This window comes from Chenopodium quinoa, unplaced genomic scaffold, assembly GCF_001683475.1.
Source record: "Chenopodium quinoa cultivar QQ74 unplaced genomic scaffold, ASM168347v1, whole genome shotgun sequence".
Classification (NCBI taxonomy): domain Eukaryota; kingdom Viridiplantae; phylum Streptophyta; class Magnoliopsida; order Caryophyllales; family Amaranthaceae; genus Chenopodium; species Chenopodium quinoa.
In genome coordinates this window covers 4059689-4076817 of record NW_018743697.1, presented here as the reverse complement: position 1 = coordinate 4076817, position 17129 = coordinate 4059689, and the positions used below count along the sequence as shown (strand labels likewise).

Genomic DNA, 17129 nt, shown 5'->3' with positions numbered 1-17129 from the left:
TACTTAGAAGGAATAAGAGAAAATTAGTGAGTAATTAAGTAATTAGAGAGTAATTACGTAAACAGGTTTCTATTTGCGAAAAAAATAAACCTGGTGGTTTTTTTTTACCAAAAAGCTTTTAAAAGATTTTTTTTCCGCAAAATGGCCCTTTAAAAAGGTTTTTTTAACAAATTTTCCAAAAAAAAAATAAACAAATTGGAGGATAAAATTTGTGAGAAGCAGAGTAGAATAACATATTGAATTATTTGGCCTTTACCTTGAAAATTCAAGAAATTGAAAGAGATGAATTAGGAATGTCAAAATCCTAGAAATTTGGGGCAAAAAATTCATGAGAAGCAGAGTAGAATAACATGTTGAATTATTTGGCCTTTACCTTGAAAATTCAAGAAACTGAAAAAGATGAATTAGGAATGTCAAAACCCAAGAAATTTGGGGCAAAATATCGTGAGAACAGTATGGAGGATAGGGGTGTAAATGAACTCATACGTTCATGAACTACTCGCGAACCGGTCAAAGCTTGGTCAAAACTCGTTTGTTAAGCTAACAAACAAGCTTGAACAAAAAATTTAAGCTCGTTAAATAGATGAACAAAGCTCGAAAAACATCATGTTCGACTCGGTAATGTTCATGAACAGCTCGTTTAAGTCCATTTTCAGGTTTTTACACGACCAATTAAAACTCAATCAATTTATGTATTTTTTATTCATACATACTAATTATATCATCATGTAAAGGCATGAAAGCTCCGTCATTATCTTAGTCTATAAAAAGAATAAAAAAATCTTATATAAAATTACATGGATGTGTTAAAATTTGAAAGAAACAATTTTTTAAATGATAAATTAGGGTTTGTTTATTTTATCAAGCCCGATTTAAACCCGTTTAAGCTCGAACTTAAACTCAAAATGCAACCGAGTACGTTCGTGAACAAAGCTCGAACAAGCCAAATTCTTAACGGGCCCAGCTCGAACAAGATTTTTAAAAGCTCGTTCAAGCTCGAGATAGTTCGAACATGAATAATTCTTATCAAGCTTAGTTCGAACAGACTAAAACTCGGCTCAACTCGGATCGTTTGTAGCCCATATGGAGGAGGAGAGAGAAAAATAATAGAGGAGATTCAATAAAGTATTCCAGCTGTCTATTGTTTTCCTTCCAAATCTTTTCAAATTTGGAAGAAATTTGGAAGGATTTTATTCTTTAACAATTAAATAAAACTTTTCCCTTCATTTCCCTCCCCTCCATTTCCCTCACCCCCTTAATTTGCTATCCAAACAATGGATTTAATCCCCCTCCCTTTCCCTTCTCTTCCTTTCCCTCCATTTCTTCTTATCCAAACAAGCTGTATAGAAATTAAAGAGATGTTGTTTGCATATAAAATTATTGGTTTTTTCACAAAGACACCTTATCCTCCTACTTTGTATTATTTTCTACAATGTTACTCCGACTCTTCACTTTACCTACACTATCTGTGTTGAATACTTGACTCTTCATTTTACCAAAATCACACAAAACTTTCATATAACGAGTGTCCCTAACACTTGCACTACTATAAAATAACTCCATCATTGAGATCAATAAGAAACATACCTCCCAGAAATGTACAAGAGGGTTCAAAAAACAATGGAGATTGGGACTTAGGAACCTGTACAAGAAGATGAAATAAAGTCATTTAAACATAGAAACAATCAAACAGATATCTCAAATCCTCCAAGAGTCCAAGTAAACCAGCATACCTTTCAGCGATCCCTCTCAACTCATCTAAGTCATCAACAGGGGGAACCCATATCTCAGTGAACCTATTCCGAAGTGCTGGAGATAATTCTTTCTTACCAAAATCCCCACCAGGATTCATCGTAGCGAGAAGGAAAAAATCATCAGAAGCTGATATAGTCTCTAAACTAGGTCCTCCCTTCTCGGCCAAAGACTGCACAAAGTAGAAAATAGAATTACTTAAGCATTTCAACAACAGAATAACCTATTCTACTTCCCTAAAAAAGGTCTCAAAAGGACTATTTCATACTGTGGATTACAGTAAACCTAATCATATGCCTCATTTTCCTTACAAGGTAGTTACAAGTGATGCATGAGAAAGATTATATTCTAACGATGGGTTGAGCATTGTAACCCAAAATGTATGCTAATACGGAAGATATTCCATTATAACAAACCAAATAAGTTTTAACTAATGATTATCATTCTTGGTGACAAGAGAACAATCCAGTAATCTCACGAACAATATAATAACCATTCTTAATAGAAAATATGATATTAAAAAACTGGTTAGAGTCACAGTGAACGTGGATGGCTGCAACTAATAGACCTCTCGGTCTTCCCACGAGCCAAATTAAGAGTGAGAGGTAGCAAAATGAGTAGGAGGCCCAAGTGACCAACGGGACATACTTATGCAAGTCACAAGGACTCTCAATTTACATCGTCTGGATTTGTGGTTTTGAATGGTTCAGAAAAGAGTATTGTGTCAGTGTTGATCCATAATATTGTTATTCCCTGTGTCAATGAAGCCTTTCTAGTTACATAATTATTAAAAAAAAACTAAAGAAAGAAGCCCTTTGAACTTGGTAAATCCACAGCATTAGAGAACCAGGATCCTAGTTATATTGAGAATCATGAGAAAAATCTAGCCACATACTGAACAAGAAACTCTAAGCTGTGATGATCTACCACCAAAATAAAACGAAGCAACAGCTACTGCAGCAATGTAGAATATGCACAAAAGATTAAACAGATTTATAACACTCACTAGTTTCCTATCTGGCTCAAGCACACTATTCAACCGTTCCAGCACACTATCGTCAGCTAAAGAGATCTCATCCACAAGAAGTAAGTTCCCATTCTTCATAGCTTGTACTAGTGGTCCATCTTGCCATACGAAAATTGTTTGCCATTGCTGATACAGCTGAGATAGCTCTGCTTTCGTTTTTTCAAAAGAAGCAAGATCATTTTCATGCCCATCAGACATAGAGACCGGAGTATGTTTACATTCATCCAAAACTTCTCCCAATTGCTTAAGAGTAGAAGGAGCTTTGCCAATATCAGTAGAAAGTTTCTGCACCCACAAATATAATAATTTCAAAACAAGAGCCTTTTTTCCATATAATGGACGCATCATCAGAGATTCAAAGGTACCATACACTATCAAAATGGATTGAAGCCAATGAGATCACTAGGTGTTCAATCAAATTCTTGAATTCTGATGCTATCCTTGACCTCTCGCGAACTGGATAGAATCCCTGTCAATAATAAATCCAAATACATTAACAGAGTACTCAACATGTAGAAAATCTAAAAATCGGATCAATTAAATGAAAGAAAGCTAAACACAAACCCCAATAAAATCAGAAGTTTCTGTGTACTGATGACAGTTTAAGATATGCAGTTTGGCACTCAAAGCCATGCTCAGTAGCTGGCACACGGTAGTCTTTCCACCACCAGTTTCACCAACAAGCAGTACAGGCTCCTTTAGCTGATAACAGCGTTCAATAAGGAAGTAAAGCCTCTGCATACTTTTAGTCCAAACAATACTGCAGCAATCAAGATTTTTCATTTAGGCAACAGTGATAGAAAAACTAATTGAAGATACTGAAAGACGGCTATACAGAATGTAATAAGTAAAATATATATATACGTACTCTCCAACATTTTCCTGAAAAGAATTCATCTCTATAGATCCCTGAAAAGTATAAACATAAAATTTAGAAGAAAAAGATACTTTTAACTTTACTGACCCCATATATCATTAGCACAATTGAATGTCAAAGCACACATAAAAACAGTAAAAAGGCACACACTGATTTGTGACAACTGGTAAATATAATTAGTATCAAAAGGAAACAGCATCGTGGCTATCACAGAAAAGATCAAGGGTAAAATGTAACAGAAATTATGTAGAGGACCACAATTTTTTAGTTAAGACAATAAGGGAAATACCTGTTTATACAATTCATCTTTCTTGAGTTTAACACGCAGATGCTTTTCCAAAACTTCCTGCACAATATTCTTCTCAATCTCATCCCTGAGCCTCTCTGCCAAAAGGAAATAGCCATCTTTGGCTAAGTCTTCATACGAAGTTCCATACTTACTGAAACGGTTAGCCCATCGAAATAAATCTCGCGGAGTAATGAATCCATGTTTTCCAGCAAATACTTTGCTCTTCTGCCTCCGTAGCTGTAGTTCCTTCATAACTTCAATCATTTTATTCGCATAACTGCGAGGAATTTTGCATTTCTTCTCTAATATTTCAGTTAACTCATCATCTGGGATATCATTAACATGTATCTCAACAAAACGGTTACGAAACGCACGTGAAAGCATCTTCCGGCCACCATAAAAAGTTGGAGGATTTTGAGTAGCAAAAAGCATAAAATTTGGGTGAGCACGCACAGTTTCACGCAGCTCTGGAACAAAAAGTTCTCGATTATCATCTAGCAATCGATTCAATGCTTCTAGGACGTCAGAAGGTGCAAGATTAAGCTCATCCAAGACAATCCAATGTCCAAAACGAACGGCCTTAACCAATACACCTTCATGAAATACAAGTCTCCCACTGGCATCAGTAATATACGATCCTAAATACTCCTGCAGATCAGTATGTTCATGATTATTTATACGAACAAACTCATGGCCAGTTTTTGCAGCAAGATACTGCACAAGACTAGTCTTCCCACTAGAGGTTGGACCCTGCAGGAGAACAGGATATCTTTTTATGTAAACTGCTCGAGCCAAACTCCTTATATGCTCCTCAACACTTTTAGTTATTACGTACTCTCTCAGAAACTGTTCAGATCCAGGTTTTTCTTTGATGTTCAACAGTTGCTCCAGAGGGATAGGTGGTGGTAGGTGTTTATGGTCTCCAAGCAAGAATGAAATAATTCTTTCATTCATCATTTCAGCACTGCGATCCTCCAATAAAGTCATAAAGAACATGCAAAATCCATCATACACTGCTCTTTTAAAACCTAACTTCCTTGCTTTTCTAATGTATTCTAAAGCCCGATAAAGAGACCTCAAACTATATTGAGGCTTCTGGTTGGCCCCATCCTGCAGTTTTTCTTCAGATTCCTTTTTAGCCATCTTATAAAACCGTACAATCTTATTTGCTAAATCTTTATCTGTGTGCCTGTCATCAAGAAACTGATTAACAAAGAGAGTCAAGTCCTCATCTTCCAAAACATCATCTACAAAGTATTCTGTAAATCTACTTCGCAAAGAATATGGCAAGTCCCGTTTCCCAGCATCAGTTGCGGGATTCATGCAGGCAAACATGCGGAAGTTAGAATGTCTATCCACGACAACACCATTTTCCGCTAAACATAGTGAACCACTCTCTCCATCAAGGACACCAATGATTCTCTGCAATGTCTCAGGAGGAGCTAAATTTACTTCATCTAGCAGAATCCACTCGCCATTTCGCAGTGCTGTAACAAAGGCTCCTTCAACAAATGAAAATACCATTCCTGATGAGCCAGCAAGTTGATTGCGTGCTATTTCCACTTTCTGAGACAAATTTTCCCAGAGCCCCAAAACTCTTTCCTCCAGAGGTCTCTTTCGCTTGGTTCCAGACCCACACCTCCCTATACGAACCACCCTTTCGACACCCTTCTTAAAACCAGTCAACAGTTTAGTCCAATTCTTGTCGTTCACAAGCTTTTTCAACAGAGCAAGAAAATCCTGATTATCCTGAAAATACAAAAATAAATTTTTTTTTTTTTTAAAAAAAAAATGTGTCAAATCAGGGTTGAATAGGCAGCTTAAAAAGCACTCAAACATATACCAATACCTTTACAGAGAATGTAGTCATGAACAAGCTCTCAAATTCCTTGTAAAGAGGTACACATATATACTGAGGATCCATTGGTCTAAAACCCCCCAACAAGTCTGCCACATCACTCTGCTGACTTAGGTTCTGAAATATCAAATAATACCACATGAGACAACGAATAAATAAGACCAACCTACAAAGATTGCATAAATAAGAAGAAATTATGATTGAAGACATTAATTATGCGTAGCACAAAATATGCAAATCCTTAAATACCAGAACAGTAAGTTTTTGACCAAGTCTTGTCGCCAGATTCTGCACAAGTGTAGTTTTTCCAGTACCAGTTTCTCCAACCAAAAGAACAGCCTCGTTCCATTTAACAGCACATGCTATTCTCTCAAGTACATGAAAAGAGCTGCGAATTTCCACAAAGGGTTTCCTTTCATGGAGAAGCTGCAGAGAAATAGAATATCTTTTAATTCAGGAAAACAAACATACACTTCCATTGACACAAGAGCTAAGCATATCAACTTACATCTTCTTTTTTTGGCAGAGTGACCCTTCCAATTTGTACAGCTCCAATAAAATCCTATTTTTATTTAGGTTGTCAAAGTTAAATTACATATTAAACCACAAAAATAAGCTGGCAAAAGATCGAACAGAACAAGAATGACCTTGAGAACAGGTCTGTTAAGACAATATAGGGCTTCCGCTTCTGGAACAGGCACCGCCCACATCTTTGCTATGTTCCTTACAATATTCAGTCTGGTACCTGGTGACGCTGCATTGACAGCAAATACATCGACAGCCTGTAATGCAAATGTAATACAGATAAGCTAGCAACCCAAAATAGATACAGAGTAAGCTTAAACAGTCAAAGATCAAACCTCCAGATAAATCATGCGACACAAGTCAGCTGACAGACCATCAAAGCTGAAGCTGAAACCAGAACCAGCGATTCTTTTACACCACTTCAGCAGATCCCTGTTGTTGAAAAAAGATGATCAGATGTCACATTAAAGCCAACGATTACAGTTTTGTGTAGAATAGATCATCTACATTCATGGCTTGGATCAACAAACCTCAGCGAGAACCTGCTGGTTGAATTCTTGCAACCAGATTGTCCGGATCCAAATAATTCAGAATCTCCATTAAGCATTTCAAAGGTTTCTGCAAGACCAAAATAACAATAAATTTTCTCTCCACATTGAGATCACAAAACTTCTAGGGGAGGAAATTACCAATGAGCTTCCAAGCTATAGGCTCCAAATCCGGGTACCATGCAGACACTACATTTGCCAAATCTGTGCAAGCTGCTGGCTTGACCATCACTCGTCTCCAAAGAGCAGACAAAGCATTTCTACCTATCAAAAGACACAAAGCTCCCCTTTGATGTAAAATCATCTACAGATAACGAAATACAGTAAATTCTACGAAGATTACTGCATCTACAATATCAGCATTCTAGATAGTACACCAAATCATCCACTCCCTTATTCTTACAACAAATACCATTTGCCATCTTACCAGTACACCAACTTTCCCTACATGATCAATATGTGGAATTCAAGATAGTAAGAAACCTCTTCTGTTTAATCCACTTCTTTAACTCAATACGGTCAACATAAATACACTAAGACTCCTCTTTTTTCACTGCCTCTATGGATGTTAAGAGGCAGAAGGAGACTATACTATTCTGTGGAGCTGAAGCACATGTTAGCCATATGCACATTCAAATTTTCGACAAAGACCAAACCAGGAACAAGATAGAAAGCTTTCTTCCCATGCAAATTCTTCTGATGATTTGCACCAAAAGCATGAATCTAGAAGACTAACAATAAACAGAAATAGTATACAAGAAGCCATTCACAAACCTTCTGCATGGCCGCATATATCAGGCTTGGAAGTTGAGATGGTAGAAAATAGTCGAAAACCTTCTGCCACTCTAATAGCCTGCAAGAATATCAATCATCAGTAAAGATTCACAATCACATAACCCTTGTTATACAATTTTATCCTGATTATAAGCAAAAAATGATCCTGCAGGAGAATAATGGTCAGTATTATAAAATCTGCAGGATTTCAAAGCATGTGAAGATTTACTCATCACAGGAAAGCTATTTTCCTAAACTACAGAGAAAAATCACTCCAACAACTCTCCACAATCCGGGCACCAAACCAAAAAGAATAATTGGCCTACATGAATCCTGAAGTTGATGGTGTCCGGTACTCTAGTGGGATACAGATGCAAACAGCACCACTGCTACTCCATACTCTATACACCTTAAGGTGCATAGACAACATGATTCTTTATCTCTTTGGGTGTGTTTGGTTGGGTCAAATAATCTTTCCCTGGAAAATCCCAAAAGTATAATCCCATTGACATATTCACTAAACTGTTTGATTATCACATGTTTCGATACTATTTTGACTTACTAAATGTTAGAACCTGATAATTACTTTCGGGCAAAAACAAAGGCATCAGGCTTATCCATACATCTAGCATTATTATGGTGTCTGTTAATTCAGAGAGGATTTAAACCAAGGATTGGATTTGTTTAGATTTTTTTAGTATATCTGGCAGTAATGGTGCATCTGGTTGACTCTACAAGGACTCAAATGAAGGTGGAGATTATTTTAATATACCTTGAATCAGTTTTCCACTATGTCCCCTATGAACAATCGAACACGGTTCTTTAGGTTCTGTTTTCTATTTGGGCCTATACTGATTATGTTTGGAAATAACATATAAAATTTATAGGCTATTAGCCTAATTCCTCATATAGAGATTCCTCAAGATCAATAAAAACTTCACCTTACCACCTTATGAACATAACTAACACATTTTTTATGAATCATGCCAATCTATGATTCTATGTGTGTCTTTGTTTTTAGTTGATCTTCCTTCAAGAAATTATAGCATATTGCAAGATCCCACGATACTTTAACATGATAAAAATAATTTTTATACCCCACAATTACATTATAATACTACTATTCATATCCCACTTTTACATTAAAACACTATTTTCCATACTACACTTGCCCTAGTTTTACATTTAAATACTTTCCATACACCACTTGCCTCAATTTTATCAACTGCTAAGTCTCCAAAAACTAAGTGTAAATGCAAGTGATGCGTGAAAAAATTTACAGACCTGTCCCTGTGGCATACTGGTGGAGCAACATCAAGGCAAGGAACTAGATCGCCAAGCCTTTTTGTCAATGGGAATTTTTTTTCTAACACCATTGAGTAGTTGACATTGTTGTAAGATTATTGTTCAGCTGGAGCTAAAAGTTGATTTTTCAATCCACGTGCATGAGAATTAATGTTCATGACCCTAAAATTTTGTGTATGAGCAATGACTCTTGATTTGTTTCATGATTTTCACATTAACTGCATCATTTTGACAAAACATGTTTGCCAATGCGACTTTAACCCTTAAATATCTTTATATTTAAATTCAAATCATAAAAAAAAATATATACTACCTCTGTTTCATATTATGTGCAACAAATATCTGGACAAGAAATGGAAAGAACAAGAAAGAGGCAAGGAGAGGCCATGGGAGTTTTTGAGGACCGTTTGCCACTCTCCTCTTTGCCGATGATTTCTGCGACCAAATTAAACAACCCTCAAACCATCATCATCATCAATAACAACAAAAAAAAAGATCTGGACAAGGACTCCTAGGCAAAATTTGCTTGTAAGTGATAGATGGAGAGAGATGGAGAGAGATGGAGAGAAATGATAACTTAAAAAGGAAAGAAGATATTTGTTGCACATAGTGTAGCAACAATTTTTAGTAAATGTTGCACACAATACGAAACGGAGGTAGTATATAGTGTAATAATATGAACTTAGAATCTGACCTGAAAACAGAAGAAAAAAATGATATACATTGACCCATATTAACAATTAAACATGATTAAAAATTCAATATGATAAACAGAGGACGTACTTTGTACAAAAACTTAATAAGATAAATAAATAAATAAAATAATCCAGTGAGGAAAAAAGGACTTAAACAAAGTCGGAAAAAATTGAACTAGAAATGACTGATAAAATCTTCATCATGACCAATGTAGACAAATTGGAGATGCATCAAGATTGAATCCTAGCCCAATCAAACCAACCCCAACAAGGCTACATCCTTCCACCTCAAATAAATAATGCCATAAGATCAAGAACCCTTCGGAAAAAAAAAAAAAAAAAAAAATGTTATTCTAGTCTCACCCACTCAAACAATACACATATGAAACGAACAAAATAAGTCCAATTTGATTACGAATTTGAAGAATATCATCAGTACAAAGCTTATCCAAAGTCCCCATCCAACACATATAATCATGTAAATCAAATAAATCCTGCAGAGGATTTTAACCAATATTTTCTCGAAAAGGGCAGCAGCAAGTAACAATTTTTATAATTCGCGCAAATTTATAATCAACAGTGTACAAAATGATAAAATGATTTGCTGTAGTTCAGTTTTTTAAAGCAAACTCTATATCCATAGAAAACAGTCAAGGGTAATATACAACATTAAACGAAACACTATGATCATATCTTCAGTTAAGTAATCAGCATAATGAATATCACTTAATTTCATTTACTACAACATATTTTTCAAAGCCATTTGATTCCACATGAGAAATCAAATCATATTATAGGTGGATCAAAAGCAAGAAAGAACAGAATACAATACCTCTCCATAACCAGTTTGAAAAGAAGTCCCACCCTCCAGAAGAGGCAATAATATAGACTGTACATCTGAAGCTGCTTGATCTATGTTTTCAAAGACAACCCATACACCATTTTTAACTGCCTGTAAATGATAAAGAGTCATTAATTATATGAAAACAAAATAAAAATAAATAAATAAAGAGCTGAAAAAATAACTGCAAAGCCACCAGTCTATGCAAACTAGTACAACCTGAGTCAGAGGACCTGGTTGCCATCTGAACTCGCCAGGCTGTTCTGTGCAGACATAACTTCCTACCAATGTTCTTCCATCAATTTGCTCATCCATATGAATTGAAAGAACTAAGCAAAAAACAAAAACAAAAATAAGAGATGTACAATGGAACATAAATCGGCAGAACTAAAACTACAAAACTCAAAGCTGGCAACAGCCATTCTGTGAAAAAAATTACACAAAAAGACAATTACAATCAAGATATATAAGAAAAAATTGTTCAAAGAAATATGGGTAAAACAATCAAACAAACAAACAAACAAAAAAAGGAAAAAAGAAAAGATGGAAATAATAAGGATGCTACCTTGGGTTCCAATTTCCTGAGCTAACTTGCTAATAAGTGCAGTCTTCCCACAACCAGGTGGACCATACAGCAGAACAGGCCATTTCTGATTTACTGCTAAGATCACTCTTTCATAACTGCTCTGTATTGAAGATGTCAGAAGAAAAGGGCTGTAGTCCCTGATAATACCACAGAAAATAAATAACAGGATCATATGATTAGGATGTAACAAACAAAAACTTCAAGAGAATGAAATAGAGATCAAGAGAGGACATATCTTCTAAACAAAACATCAATAAATTTTACTCATTTGCTGCCTGCAACCATTAGAGGCCACAAATTTTATATATGTATACGCCAAAAAAAAATTATCAGATATTTCTACCTAATTCCACAAGATAATTCCTAGGCTTCATACATTTTGGCCTAATCAAGCTAAATGGAAAATATACAAACATCAAATGTTTCATAACCTCCACTAAGGGATAGCAAGAGAAATTGGAAGATATTCAAAATCAAGCACATAAGTCAAACTCCGCAACCCACTGCCAGTCCCACAGCAGTGTAAACCTTTGTCACATCAAATGACATGAGCCACAATGATTGAGAGTAGTATAAGAGGCTTATGGGATTAAGGCAAAATCCTAGTGTTGGTTCATGTAGCCAACCCCACTAATGGGATTAAGGCGTTCAAGCAAGCACGTATGACAGTCACATTCAAAATTGTCAGCAGTCAGACAAAAAGCCTCTTACATAGAGTAGACTTTTGTAATACATGGTTTGGATCCCAAGGGAAATGATGAACTCAAAATAAAATATAGCTTTTGTGGATTTTTAGAGGCAACGTAATCCTAGAATACATCGGATATGCTTGCAGTTTTTCCTAACATTTATTCAGTCAAGGGTAACAGAGGGTAACAAACCTTTGCAACCTCTTTTTAAATTTTTCAGGTTCATATTCAATTAGCTTCAATAGATCAATAGCTATAGTGTCTCCTCCACCACTAAAAGCAGCATCTCCATCAGAAAAAATAGGAGCTTCTTTTCTGGATACGAACCAGCCAGCTTTTTCTATCGATACATCCCAACAGAACTCATGCCACCTATTAAGAGAAATCCATTTAGCGAAGTTTGATTTGGAAGGTCATTATTACAAGCTTCGCAACAGCCCTGACAACAAAGCTATGTAGACATGAAGACAGCTCAGATACAATAACTTACCGTAACAAAGAGGGTAAAACTTCTACAGGCTCCATCCCAAGTACGGCAGTTCTAGAGGGTAACTTCAGAAGGATACACAGTATCTGCACTCCACACCATCTTATATCTCTAGCAAGATCAGTACTAAAACAACCATCAAAACTTGCAGCCTGATGTACCAGGTCCAAAAAACAGCACCAATTCCAATGGCATGGAAAAAATTCAGGGTCCAGAAGAAGTAGACGATAAGACGTCCAGACAAGATTTCGTAGATGTCTTGCGGCTGGCTGCGAAACCAAAAGTAGAAGGAATAAAAAAGAAGATAACAGATTGGAGAATGAAAAATGATATTGAGCATGAGAATGTATTTAAAATCAGTGAGCCAGGCAGATTTAAAAAGTAGCTTAAACTCACAGCATGGTTTCCAAAACTACAGAAGTGCAAAAGTCCAACAAATCATTAAGAAACTGAACGACATTAGACAAAACATCTCAACAACATGAAAGGAGTGCCACTTTCATTAATACTACCTAAATTCTTTTTAAAAAATAAAAAATAAAAAAAAAATAACCTAAATTCGTTAAAAATATAATCTAAATTCATTAATAATTCCAACTTTATCTTTTCATAGGCAATCATCGAACATATATCTCCCTCAAAATGTAATGGTATAAAGTAAAGTATATTGATAGATATGTGTCTGAGAGTACTTTTGTAATCAAAATAAAGTATGTAAATAACAATGAAAGATCAACCAACTGACATCTTTAAAATCAAGAATTCAAAAACCAAGGTGCCAAAAAGTGAAAAAAAAATACCTCGGATTTCACCTTAGAAATGAATGTCGCCTCAATAATACGATGAAATGGGGGTCCGCCAAATTCATAGTAGCATTCTATTGCACTGAAACAATGATCAGGGATCAAGTGTCATATACATATCCTACATGAAAGTTAAATCCATGTTGTATTGAATAAACATAACACCACTCAAATAATGCTGGACAGCACACACATTCTTTACATACTCCGCCAATAAGAAGATATAATTTTGAGATCAAGATGTATGAAACACCTTTAAAACTATATTAGGCCCTATTCACTTCACCTTATTTTTGATGAACTAAAATAATTTTTACTGAATTGAAATTATTTTTGATTAACTTAATTAATTTTTACTCAACCGAAATCAATTTTACTAAACTGAAATTAATTATACTAAACTAAAATTATTTGTACTAACTTTCTATTATATTTCTTCTTTAAAATTATTGATTTTTACAGAACTAAAATTGATTTTTACAGAACTAAAATTCTTTTTACTCAATATTATTATCTTAAGGTAAAGTGAACAGGACCTTGCTTAGAGATAGGCAAGTTTTGAGTGTTAATACATATCCAATGCATCTGAAACATCAAGGTTTGATAATTTAAAGTTTTAAACACAGGGACATTGTCCTTAACTTTGTGGGGCTTGGCATTAATAGAACATGTTCCTCACCTCAACAAACTTTTGGCAGAAGTTAAGACTTAAGACGTACAAATGTTCATATACAATATTTTAGGCTAGCTTGATGGTTAATCCTTGTCAAATTTGCTTACTAGAAGCCTATTTAAGAGCAGTGCAAATCCTTCACTCTGATTCTACATTTTCTTCTACAGTCATGTGATTCAAGATAATTGTAGTATCTTAATATGGATAAAAATGTCAGATAAGGATTGCATACCCTTGTGGATTTTAGTGTCCGGTACAAAAGACAAAATGATGAGTCTAGGTAATATGGCTTGGAGATTTATTTCCTCAAAAATATAATCAGAACTTAATATATTAAATGATTAATCAATATTCTTAAGCTTGTGTTTTGTAATACCACTCCAAAATAAAGATATGTACTTGTATATACTAAGAAACCCTTTAAATATTGAAGTTGTCAGAACTTAGGAATATAATTTAATAAGCATTAAACTGAAGCAGTCTCAAATTCTAGTGTTAACTCAAGAACACAAACGCAAACTACTAATTATTCTCCTAAACACTTCAAGAAACAAAGACGACATTTATTTATGAAGTCAACCAGATCAAGGCAGTTTTACAGAATACAGCTCACTACCCCAGGAGAAAGCTTTATTGCTTACTAAGTCTGCATAGCTTTACACAGATGCAGCATGCAGAAATACTATGTTTGACAAAAAAGCACTATCAAAAAATATGAAATATTGGAAAAGATCGGTTATAATTATTTAAAAAAAAAACAGAATCATGCATGAATCATCCAATACTAATACCTTTGAAAACTGGAAATTGGGTTCTTGCAATGCAAAAAATAGCTATGCAATGATTGTTTTCTACATTTTCCTTAAACAGACATGTACAAGTCTTACAAAGTATACAAATTATAAGTTCATACATAAATAAAACGCTAATGTTTAGTTGCTTACCCCCTCAAGAAAGGTGCAAGATCAAGTACTTGACTAAAGGCAAGACTCGCAAGTTCGTGAAGATCCAAAAACCTCCCATGTCTAGAATATGTCTCAATCACTCCAAATAGATATACTTGTTCAAGTTCTTCACAGTCAATAAAATACCTATCCTCCATAGAATTTGTAATTCCCCCGGGATGATCAAACCTCAAATTCGGTACTAGTTTTAACAACTCGACAACACGGTTTATGATTTTCTTAGCAATCGAGCGAAAACAGCCCATAATAGGTATTGTATAGGTGGGATGCAGCAATACCATCGCCAAAGCATTCACTAATTGTTCCTCCTCCAATTCATGCCCCTTCAAATAACCCAAACACAACACCAGAATTAATAACACATAAAGTAATCCAAGCAATAAAAAAAAAAGGGTAAGTAGCATAATTAAGAGAATTTTGTACCTTCTCTAACAAAGAACTGAGATAAGCTACATTCCTAAGCTTCGGACAACGAGCAATTAACCTCTGTAACTCAAAATTCAAAGAAACCCGTCCCAGAGCCAGGGCAGAAGGGGCGGCCGCCTCCGCCTCGGGAATAGGACCAATTTCATAATCCATTTCCGACATTGAAGGATTATAAGCAAAGCCTGCAACAACTTAGCAGCAAAATTTGAATCAATAATCAAAATTAAACTCCAAAAATGAATAACAAATTACCTGCCGCTTTAATAGAGGAGAGAAAGCACAGAAGGCGGTTCAAAGAAAAGCTCTGAATAAGCTTTAATGGAGGAGGGAAAGCTCAGAAGACGCTTCAATGGAGAAACTCGGAAAACTCTGCAATGGAGGAGAGAGGTAGAGAAAGAGGGGCAACGTAATAAAATTGAAAAGTTTGAAAAGAGGTGTTGAGTTTGTTGAAGGTGTAGGGTTTAAGGTTTGTTGCAAGGGTTTAAGGCACCGTGCTACTGTGCTAGGTTAAAGTACTAGATATTTATCGCTAGAAATGTATCATATACAATGAATTTGGTATGTGTAGGAAATTTTATATCGAATTTTATCAAATAACTCAAATTAAATTATTACTGTATATCCAATACCATAGATGTCAAAGTTATTACCCTTCGTTTTTTTTAATATATATATACTTTGTATATGTTATCAGAATAATTTTAGTAATATGTCATAAAATGAGTTCTATAGAAAAAAAAAATTTTGAAAAAAAAGAATGACAATATTACTTAGGTAAATTATCATTACCTTATTTAATATTATTGAAGATACATTATTGAAGTTATTACCCAACCTTCTAGTGTACCATACGAATGTGATTATATCATACGAAATGTGATTATATTATTACAAAAGTGATTATGTCATCTTGAAACTATTATGTAAATGTATCGCTCAAAAAGTGAATTTATCACTATAAAAAGTATCAAATAGTAAATTACATCATTCAAAAGATGATTTTTAAATTTTATCATCCTAAAGATAATTATATAATCTCATTAAATGGTTTAATATGAGATCAAAATATGACTCACAAAAAGATAATTATATCATATAAAAAAGTGATTATATCATCCAGAATGTGATTATATTATTTGAAAGTGTAAAATTTTGGGTCTACAATAATTTATTGTAGACCGGGTCCATACAAGACCAATTATTGAAGATATATACAAAAATTATAGTAAATTGTATACAGATTGAACATGATTACCAAAATGAGAAGAAAATAAAAAGGTTATAAATAGTATAAATTGAAATTTAAAATACTCCTTTAAAAAAATTAAAATACACTTTTTTAGGTCCTAGGCCTGTTCACATTTACTTAATTTCAGTTCAGTTCAGTTTCAATCAATTCAGTTTAGTTCAGTTTCTAATTTCCCTCTCTCATAAAATATTCATTTAGCTCGGTTCAGTTCAGATCAGCTCCAATCAATTCAGTTCGATTCACTTTAGTTCAACTCAATTCAATAAATATGAACAAGCCCTTACTGTTATATACTTCGTACGTATAAGTGAATCAATTGTAATTTAAAACATTTTGTTTTTGGAAGTAATATATTGATGTTTTTGGAATCTCCACCAAATTACTCATGAAGGAACTAATGAAAAACATTAGGGTTGACAAATGTATGGTGTCGATTCATTCTCGTGTTAGTGCTTGAAATTAAACGAGTTAACATATCTCAACACTAACCCGATCCATTAAATAAATGTTTCGTGTCGTGTTAACCTATTTTACTAATCGTATCGAAAACCTTTGACACTAACTTGTTTTCCAGTTTGATTCGTGTCATGTCAACATTTGTCAACTAAAAAATCACATTCGAAAATGTATCTACTAATTTCTATTAAAATATGGCTACAAGTTTCACGCAAATTTTGTGAGTAAAAAAAAAAAAAAAAATCAAAATATGGCAAGCAAAATGACTATGGGAGTAATAATGACATTAACAAAAGCAGTAATG

The 17129-nt window shown here is 34.4% G+C and overlaps 1 protein-coding gene across 1 annotated transcript in view; it reads right to left on the bottom strand.

Moving 5' to 3' along the window:
* The window catches only part of LOC110684354 (midasin-like), a 46640-nt gene extending 30726 nt beyond the window's left edge, over positions 1-15914 (bottom strand). Inside the window, exons 1-24 of the mRNA XM_021860807.1 lie at positions 15373-15914; positions 15118-15302; positions 14674-15017; positions 13054-13138; positions 12257-12522; positions 11959-12138; positions 11057-11214; positions 10711-10820; positions 10483-10602; positions 7651-7729; positions 7018-7140; positions 6859-6946; positions 6664-6760; positions 6451-6585; positions 6312-6365; positions 6053-6229; positions 5795-5920; positions 3946-5694; positions 3648-3688; positions 3344-3539; positions 3150-3248; positions 2759-3064; positions 1734-1924; positions 1588-1642 (exon numbers count right to left, since the gene is read on the bottom strand). Coding sequence (XP_021716499.1) covers positions 1588-1642; positions 1734-1924; positions 2759-3064; positions 3150-3248; positions 3344-3539; positions 3648-3688; positions 3946-5694; positions 5795-5920; positions 6053-6229; positions 6312-6365; positions 6451-6585; positions 6664-6760; positions 6859-6946; positions 7018-7140; positions 7651-7729; positions 10483-10602; positions 10711-10820; positions 11057-11214; positions 11959-12138; positions 12257-12522; positions 13054-13138; positions 14674-15017; positions 15118-15282 — 4944 coding nt within the window. The 5' untranslated portion in view covers positions 15283-15302; positions 15373-15914. The remainder of the gene's footprint in view (positions 1-1587; positions 1643-1733; positions 1925-2758; positions 3065-3149; positions 3249-3343; positions 3540-3647; positions 3689-3945; positions 5695-5794; positions 5921-6052; positions 6230-6311; positions 6366-6450; positions 6586-6663; positions 6761-6858; positions 6947-7017; positions 7141-7650; positions 7730-10482; positions 10603-10710; positions 10821-11056; positions 11215-11958; positions 12139-12256; positions 12523-13053; positions 13139-14673; positions 15018-15117; positions 15303-15372) is intronic.
* Positions 15915-17129: the final 1215 nt, after the last annotated feature.